Source organism: Brassica oleracea, chromosome C1, assembly GCF_000695525.1.
Source record: "Brassica oleracea var. oleracea cultivar TO1000 chromosome C1, BOL, whole genome shotgun sequence".
NCBI lineage: Eukaryota > Viridiplantae > Streptophyta > Magnoliopsida > Brassicales > Brassicaceae > Brassica > Brassica oleracea.
This window is the reverse complement of record NC_027748.1, coordinates 35,276,277-35,286,001: the sequence shown is the minus strand read 5'-3', so window position 1 is coordinate 35,286,001 and position 9,725 is coordinate 35,276,277. Positions and strand designations below refer to the sequence as shown.

General features: G+C 32.5%; 1 protein-coding gene across 1 annotated transcript; it reads right to left on the bottom strand.

Annotated features, from left to right (window-relative positions):
* Positions 1-537: 537 nt before the first annotated feature.
* On the bottom strand, positions 538-2,339 carry LOC106315440 (protein ASPARTIC PROTEASE IN GUARD CELL 1). Its single transcript, XM_013753169.1, has one exon. The coding sequence runs from the start codon at positions 2,192-2,194 to the stop codon at positions 689-691; it is 1,506 nt and encodes a 501-aa protein (XP_013608623.1). The 5' UTR covers positions 2,195-2,339; the 3' UTR covers positions 538-688.
* Between the last annotated feature and the right edge of the window lie 7,386 nt (positions 2,340-9,725).

Here is a 9,725-nt window from a genome sequence, read left to right as displayed (position 1 = left end):
TTCTTCTACTCCCTCTTTAAGCGCCGTGTTTTCTAATTAATCCCATTTTTCTTTTTAAAAAATCATTAATTACCTAAGCATTGGGCGTAAGCACTTACGTTAAAAATGGTCTTAAAATAGGGTTCTTAGCGGAATATAAGAACCCGTCTCTTAACTTTTAACTAAAAAAGTTAAGAACCGACTCTTAAATAAGAGTTTTAAGAGATGGTTCTTAACTTTTTTAGTTAAAAATTAAGAGACGAGTTTTTATATTTCGCTAAGAATCCCACACCGAGAATCTCTGAATAATCATGCTTTTACTTTCACATTGACTGTTTCATACAGTTGGTAGATTCAGACAACAGTTTAAAATATAAAAGATAGGGGCCACAACAAAAGTGTTTTAAAGACTTTTCTTTTGTTACAATAAGACCCTGCTTTTATATAAAATTGACATGCTCTTTCTCACAAAGACAAGAAACTATCAAACAAATAACTAAAAGCTTCTCCCTCAGACAGCATTTTCAAATTTATACTAATCCTATTTATTAATCGATAAACAGCCGAAAATAACTACCGATTAATTAAATAAAAAGATAAAGGAAACATTCACACTTAAGATTTTGTAATCCATATTAAAGAAACAAGAACTAATAAGAGTTTTACTGATAGAACTGTAAAACCTATTAATCATCATCATCCACTGCCTTTAGCATTGATTCGCTGACAATCCGATAAGATTATTCGCCAGATCGTAAGTGATACGTGTCCCTTGCTGCTGCACGTTCCCGATGATCGACAAAGAAGACGACGTCGGAGCAAAAGCAAAGCAGAACGTTCCGGCGTCATCCACAGGGATCAAGTAATTCTTCGCCGGCAAATCAATCGACTTACCACCGGTGAAATGAAACGCCACCGTCGGGACTTTCACGGTGGAGAGAGACGAGAAGTCGTAGCAAGTGTCGAAGAGTGAGATGCTCGACGTCCCCTTCTTGAGATTCGCCGTGAGTTTAACAAACGCGTCGCGCAGCGAGTTGTAGGCCTGAGTCTGGAGACGAGTCACGGCGGTTCCACAGTCCAAGATCACTCCTCCGGCTCCCGAAGCGTCGACGGCGAACACCGACGAAGGGATGGAGACTTGCTGACCGCCGACGCTGAACCCGCTGAGTCCGACGTAGTAGAAAGTGTCGATCTTGCTGTTGCGGAGAAGCGGAGCCGTCGCGTCTCCGGTTCCGGCTTGGACCGAGTTGAAGTCGAGACTCGAGGACTTCCCCGAGTCACGATCAACGAGGCAGTAGGAGAACGACGTCGCTTTAATCTGATTAGTCATAGACAAAGCTCCACCTCCTAAACCGAGTAAACCGGCCGCTCCCGTGAAAAGACCTTCGTTATCGTGCCCACATCCCAAAGCGACGTCGTTTACTTTACCGTTGGTTCCAAACGTCACCGTATCGGTAGCGTAATCTCCAACGGTGAAAGATCCGTCTCCGTAACTAACTTGGTAGAGACACTTGTCCGAGCGACAAGCGGAAACTTCTAGAGAACCGCACTGTGGGGCCGAGCAAGAGAGAGACTTGAACGTGGAGGACGAAGCCGGGTCGAAAACCGGGTCGGATTGTTGGTAACAGTCGGAGCAAGGCTGGCACTGAATCCAGTTTATGTCGCTTCCGGTGTCGAGCACCATGAACATCTCCTTCGCCGGAGTTCCGACTCCGATTCGGGAGAAATACTCGCCGCTTCCTTGGCTGGCTCCGGAGACGACGGGCGTCGTTAGATCCTCGGGTTGGTATAAGGTCTCGTCGTTGTAAACGGGTTTGAGATCGGATCTGTCGATGCCCTCGACGGCGAATCGGATCTTGGTGGTGATTCCGGCGACTCGGGATGAGTCTCGCTCGAGTCGGCTCAGTACTAGGCTCTTGTAGTCCTTGTGCTGCGATGCGACGAGAGTGTCGCGGGAGTGAAGCTCTAGAGATAGTGGAGAAGATGAGTTGAGGAAAACCGGGTCGGATCCGGGTATTGTGGTGGTGGTGGTGGTGAGTGAGGAAAGAGTCGGGTCGAGTGAGAGGATGTGTTGGGTTTGCTGGAGAGATGAGACAACGTCGAGGACGGTGGTTTCGTGTGAAGGTAGTAGAGAGCGAGAGGAAGCATCGGTGGTGGTGAGGAGAAGAGAGAGAGTGAAGACGGAGAGGAGGGAGAATAATCGCGTGGAAGCCATTGTTTCCGGCGAATATAGTGGGTTAAAGTGGAAGACTGAAAAGTGAAAGAAATGTTAATACTTATAGAAGAAAATTAAAATAAAAGTTGCGGAGAGAGTCACGCCAGAATTGCTGTGGTTATAAAAGCTAACGTCAATAAATCTATCGATGTAACTATTTGGGATTCACATTATGGCTTTTTATATAATTTTAAAAATCATAAATACTAGACATTAGTACCTCCGTTCAAAAATGCGGCCGCCTGGCCGCTTAAGCGTTATTCAGACGTTGACTGCGTCGAATATGTCCAAATCGGTGTAGCCAGGCGTTAGATCCGCGTAAGATCATCTAATTCCCGCGTTGACCGCCTAATTTTCGCTAGACCGCCTAAGTTTTTTTTTTTCCTTCCATATAAAGTTAAAACACAGTTGATTGTTGTTTACTTATTATTTACAGATTTTGTGTAATTATTCATTACTAAATAATTACAATTAGTTATCAAACCCAAAATAAACACATAATTACTTCATTTAAGGATTTTTTGTACCAAACACACCATAATCTAAATGTTCGACGAGGGTGTTTAAAATTATATATAAAAATTATATAATTATGTCTAAGAACATATGTCATCATGTTTAAAATTAGCTAATTATATTATAAATATATTTAATTATATTTAAAACTAGGTTCCACGTAATTTTCGTATATTCTCCAATTTTTTAGTAATTCGCTAGGTCCGGGGTTACTATCCGATTAGCGCTTCGAACATGTATTAATACTGATACTTATACCCAAAACACTACTGCATAGTTGAGTATAATTGTACTGGGTAGAATTTAAACACAAATTACAGCATATAAGTGTACGGACATGTGTAGTAGGTGGTAGTTGATAGGGATTGGACCTGTCCTAGAAATGTGTGACTACGTGCAGTTAATAATTATTTATTTGTACATAACTTCGACACATTGGGGTATCTTTATACTATTAGCCATCAATGGCTTTACCAGCCAATCGAACATCAATCACCCCCATGACCACCAGAGGCCGAGCCCTCGTAAGATCTTCTGTAACTCCGACGCGGCGTGGCACTCGATGTCGGGAAAGGCGGGTATGGCGTGGGTTTTCACAAATCAGGAAGGATTAGAGGTGACTCACGGGTCTTTGGCTCAGGATCACGTCTCGTCGGCACTAATGGCAGAGGCTTTAGCAATAAGAAGCGCTCGCCTCCACGCGATTGATATCAGATTCAACTCCATCTGGCTCCGATCAGATTCTCAAATGCTCGTTGCAGCGTTATCATCGGGACGACATCCGACTGAGCTCTACGGAGTGCTTTCGGACATCGCTACGATCTTCAATTGGTTTTTTCGTTTCTGTTATTTAACTTTCATCAAGAGAAATTTTAATGGGTTTGCAGACTCATATGCTAAGGTCTGCTTACATTCTGGCCCAAGCGATTGTAACCCTTAAACTCTAATTTTAATTAATGCAAATCAGTTGTCAAAAAAAAAAAAAAAAGCCATCAATGGTTTTGATCTCTCTGGACTCTGGATTAGGTTGAAATGGTAGTCAATGAGAGAAGTGGGTAAGTTGTTTACTTCGTTAGACGAGAGTTGGGTTTATTTCGCTTTCCCTGAATTAATATGGTAACGCACCCTTTCGGCCTTGGTTGTTGGGTTTCATTTATTTCTTTGTTTCCATCTTATTATATCCATTTTATTACTCACTTTACTTTATCCCTAAACAAGATTAATGCAATAATCAATAACGATTTATTATATACTTATACATCCTATGAATTTTAGGTTTTTAATTATTTATTTTATTAAATGATGTATTTGTAATATTCGTTCATATTATATTCATTAAGTAAAAAAAAATTTTTTGCATCTTAAACTATCTATTTTTTTACGAATGTGTGATATCATATAAAAATATAAAAATATAAAAAAATGAGTATAGAGTTAATTAGATAATTTTAAAAACAGAAATTTTTCTTTCGTGTGCGATATCATATAAATAATGATCCGTCCAGTTAACAAAAATCATGATTATTTTATGTGTAATTTTTTTATTTTGATCATTTTCTTAAAACTATATTAAATTTTACATATTTTAATTAGAATATTTTTTAATATCTTTACCTTTTTATTTGAAATGCAACTCAATATTTTTTTAACGATTATAACAAAATATTTAAAAAATATTTTTATAATTTGTTTGAAAAATATGAAAATTACATTTTAAATTAAAATTATCCTAAAATATGATAAGTTTTGATGTAAACGAAAACTCAAATTATGTCAAAAATAATGATATTCAATGATAATAACAATTTTAATTGATTATTAAAAAAAATACATTTACAAAAATATTGTTTGAAAGAAAATTCATTTATCTTTCAAATATAAAATAAAAATATTATAATTAAATAATAAAAAATATAAATAAAAACCATAAATTTAGCAAATGACAACTGAGTTATATTATGCTAAAATTTTCTTTCTAACAATTTATCAAATGACAAATAAGTTATGAGCAAATAATACCATATAATTTTTAAAAACATAGTCATTCTTAAATATTTTTTGAATAAATAATTATTTTTAAATTTAATCAACTGAAAATAATATACGTACAATTTTGTGAGTCAAATTCTAGTTTTATTGATGCATGTTATATATTAGTGCTGCATGTTTTAGGTAACATTTTAATGATGCACGTTTTTAAAAATCTTCATTATTAAAATTATACACATATGGATAACTCATGAGTTTTTTTGGTTGATTAAATGACATTATGTCCAAATTTATTTAAGGATATTTCATTAAGGTAACTGAAAAATACAAACAATAAAATAGGAAGTTTAAATTCATTTAAACATATTTCATTAATGTAACTGAAAAGACAAGTAATAAATTAGACAGTTTTATTCGTTTTAGAATATTTCATAAATGTAACTGAAAAAAACAAGAAAAAAAAAAAGTTTAATTAATGAATTAAGAACATTTTCAAATGGATACTTCTCTTTTAATAATATACATGATATGATATGGAATCACTTTTAAGTTCTATACGACTTTAAGAACATTATAATGAAGACGCAATAATAAAAGTTTCCCTTTGTCAATGGCAAGGTTGCAAAGAAAAGAAACGAACAGACAATATAATTGATGCTTCAGTTAGGGCGACTGTGCCATTACACTAGGCATGCGAAGAGAAATTAGTAAGAAAGTAAATCTTATTTTTGCAAAACTTCCGGGAGAATATTTTTTTTCTTTTTTAAACAATATAAATACAAAAATAAAAATACTCAATAAAAAATTTAAACTAGAATTATAAAAATATTAAAATATATCTATTATATTTTAATTAATATTATAGAATTTAAAAATAATAATATTTTCTATAATTTTAAAAAATTTAAACTATAACTTTCTAAATATAATTTTTACATTTATTATAATATTATGATTTTTGATATTTTATAATTATATAAAATGTAAATATTGTTAATTTATTATTTAACCGATGCTGCATTTGGTAGTTAAACAGTTATAAGTATTTCACAAACGCACCAATTTCTAACCATGGAATTAGTCGTATAAATCTCTTAAAACTGGTAGAAATCGCAACCACTCCTATCGGCAAACTTCCGCAACCTCACTGCGTTTGAACTAGTTATGTCTAGATTTTCGCTGTTTGCAACAAGCACGAGAATGGAGTATAAATCTCTTAAAACTGGTAGAAATCGCAACCACTCCTATCGGCAAACTTCCGCAACCTCACTCTAGTTATGTCTAGATTTTCGCTGTTTGCAACAAGCACGAGAATGGAACTATTTTTGTATGGGCCTGATAATGGGCTATGGCAGCGTAAATAAATGGTTTTGTATGGGCATGGGCTACGGCCGAGATCTGCTATCCGAATCTTTTTTGTCAAGTATGAGTGTTGAAAATTGGTTTTGTTGATAACACAATTAGGAAGCGTTCACTTGCCACTGGTTTCCGAAATTTTATTAGAACCGGATGGTTGAAGGCCTCTTAACCTAGTTTACTTTTTAATTACGGTTTACATTTATATACTAAAACACAAGTCACACATGACCAACAAAATTTTAACACATAGCAAAGTTAAAAAAACAAAAACAAAAAATAAAACACACAATTAACAAACAAAATAAAACTTTTCATTCCACGTTCATTTGGCTCACGATTTCAAACTGTTCTTTTAACCTTTTATAAAGTTCTAATTACTAATTTATTCTCTCTTTGCTCTTTTTAACTCTCTCTTCATTGTCCTCCTTTTGTTTTTGTTACAATTTTGACTATACAAAAAAAAACTTACAGATTTATAACTATATTATTTTTTGTATCTTACAGATTGAAGATGACACTTGAATCAAAGCTTAATTCTTCAATATAAGAATGGGAAATAAGAACTTCATCAGCAACTAAGACCATGATTAATCCGGGGTTCTTAGAGTGGAGTTCTTAGCGGGAAGTTAAGAAATTGTTTCTTAACTTTTAACTAAAAAGGCTAAGAACCGTTTCTTAAAGTCCTTATTTAAGAATCGATTTTTAGTTTTTTTAATTAAAAATTAAGAAACAGTTTCTTAACTTCCGCTAAGAACTCCATCCTAATAACCCCGGGTTAATCATGCTCTAAGGTAACAAATTATGTTTTGAGAAAGATTAGGAGTTTAGTTATTTGGAAAGACAAAAAATTATATAACCATAACTTCAAGAATTTAACAAAAAAAAAATACATGATTTCGTATGAGAGAGAGACTTACTGAAAAATCCACACAGCAAAAAAGGATTCATAATTCACGATCTCATTCAGAAGGGCCCAACTTTCTATAAATTTGCGATTATTTTCTTCAATTCAGAAGCAAGATTATTAAATATTTACATATATGTTTTGTAGTTTATCTTTATGAAGTTACTTGTGTGGCTTTGCATCAATTTTATTATATCTAATCGGACATTCTTGATATTATATTTGGATGCTCAAGATGTTTGACAAAATTTATACCGTATTTTAACCCATAAAAGATTGAAAAGAACAAGTATTCACGTACCTGCCATAGACATGAAACCACCACAACAATATTGGCATATCAAGTTTAATACTTTTAAATTTTACATCTACTTCAGTTTTATGACATGAATTTATTGATTTATAATGATCATATCAGATATAATTTTTATGTTTAAGTAGCTGATTACCCTAGAACAAGTTATTTTCTTTCATTTAATAGGGGTTAGACAGTTCCTTTATAAATTTGCATTTAAATTGTAAGAAGAACAATTGCATGTGTGTTTTTCTATTGTCCCGTGTGGTTGTAATTTTAATGTAAGAGTTACATTTCTTAAGAAATCATAAATTTGGAAGGAAGAAACTACCCGTGCGTAGCACGTGGGGGGTAATACTAGTATAAGGGGTGGGTAAAAAAACCGAATCGAATCGAGTCCAACCGAACCAACCGAACCAAAACCGATTCGAACCGAACCAAAGTCTATAACCATTCGGTTGAAGATTTTCCCAACCCGAATGGTTCGGTTTAAAACCGAACCGAACCGAGAAACCGATGTGTTTTTGTTATTATTTATATTAAAAATATTAGTAATACCAATATACTAAAATTCTAATACTAAACCACATATTTTTTTTTTATTCATTAACATAAATTCTTCTAACCTAATATGTAATCATCAAAATATTTGATTTAAAATATTTCATTCATTGCAGGTTTTTAAATTTTTAATGATATAAGAGACATTACTAATGATGTTGTTTTTTTTTTACTTTAGTTAACTTTCATTTGTTTTAATTCTTATATATACTTTTTATGATTTCTTAAAGGTTTTTCTTTCAGTTTTATATTGAATTTAGTTCACATAGTTTATGTCTACATAATTTATGTTGTAAAACACAATTTCTCTTAAAAAAATTAAACTAAGAAGAATCTAGTTAACCGATCCAAAAAACAAACCCAACCGAATACAAACCGAACTGAATACAAAGCAGACCGAATATAAACCGAACCGAACAGAAACCAGACCCAATATAAATTGAACTGAACACAAACCGAACCAAACTAACTATGGTTTACTTCAGTTGGAAAAATACTAGAACCGAACTAACCAAACCGAACCAAACTCGAACCGAACCGAGAAAATAACCGAAGTGCCCACCCCTACTAGTATTTGTCTATTAATTGTAAGAGCATTTCCAAAAAAGAAACTCTATAATTTCAAATATAGAGTTTTTTGCTCTCCAAATGTTTTTTTTAAACTTCAAATTTAGAGTTTCGGAGAGTGAAACTTTATATTTGAAGTTTCAATACTTAAAACTTCAAATTTGATGTTTTATCTTTTAATTTGCATTTTGGTCTTTACAATTAATTACACATAACATTTATGATTCTATAGTATTTTCTCATTTATCATTTTAATTCTTAAAATTTTTATATTTCATAAATGTTTTCAAATTTATTTTTATAAACTCAAGTTTGAAACATAAAAAATAAAATAAATAAGATTTATAATATTTTAAAAATAAAATTAGACAAAAAAAATATTACAAAAAACTTTAACAAATTTTTTTTTAAGGATACATAAATATATAATTATTATACAAATTTAAATATTACAACAATAGTAATAGTCTGGTAAATTTATTCTGAAACTTCCAAAATCTCCAAAATATTATCCACAATATTTTGTGTAATCAAAGATAGAACATTACATAAATAATTTTATGAAATAATGTATTATTTAGCTTGTAGTTTAATATCTAATCATGTATTTTGATTTATAATTTTATATTTTAGTGTAATATTTTATTAATTAATTTTACAGTAATATTTTTACATATGTGTTAGTTATTTTAATTTTTTTAATGGATTTACGTTTATTATGAAAAATATAAGAACGATAGCGAAAAATATAAATAATTTTGAAGTTAAGTTTCAAAATTATGATTTTGGAGAAAAATACCTTAAAACTTTAAATATAGTTTTGAAAACTTTAAACAGACACTACAAGAAAACAACGACATACTGAGGGAAAAAATCGTCGGTATGTCGTCGGAATAACGTTATTCCGACGACATACCGACGATTTTTTCCCTCAGTATGTCGTTGTTTTCTTGTAGTGTCTGTTTAAAGTTTTCAAAACTATATTTAAAGTTTTAAGGTATTTTTCTCCAAAATCATAATTTTGAAACTTAACTTCAAAATTATTTATATTTTTCGCTATCGTTCTTATATTTTTCATAATAAACGTAAATCCATTAAAAAAATTAAAATAACTAACACATATGTAAAAATATTACTGTAAAATTAATTAATAAAATATTACACTAAACTACGGGTCTGGCACGTCCGGGAACACCTCGTTCGGGTACATCATCTCCATCATCTCCATCATTTGCTGGTCCTCCATCATTTGCTGGTTCAGCCTCCTCTGTGCCTCATAGCCCGCCTGTTGAGCCGCCATCTGGGTCTCCAACAAAGATATGCGATCATCCTTGTCCTTC

What these genes read in the sequence shown, in the direction of transcription:
- LOC106315440 (XM_013753169.1), bottom strand. Translation starts at nt 2,194, where the DNA reads ATGGCTTCCACGCGATTATTCTCCCTCCTCTCCGTCTTCACTCTCTCT.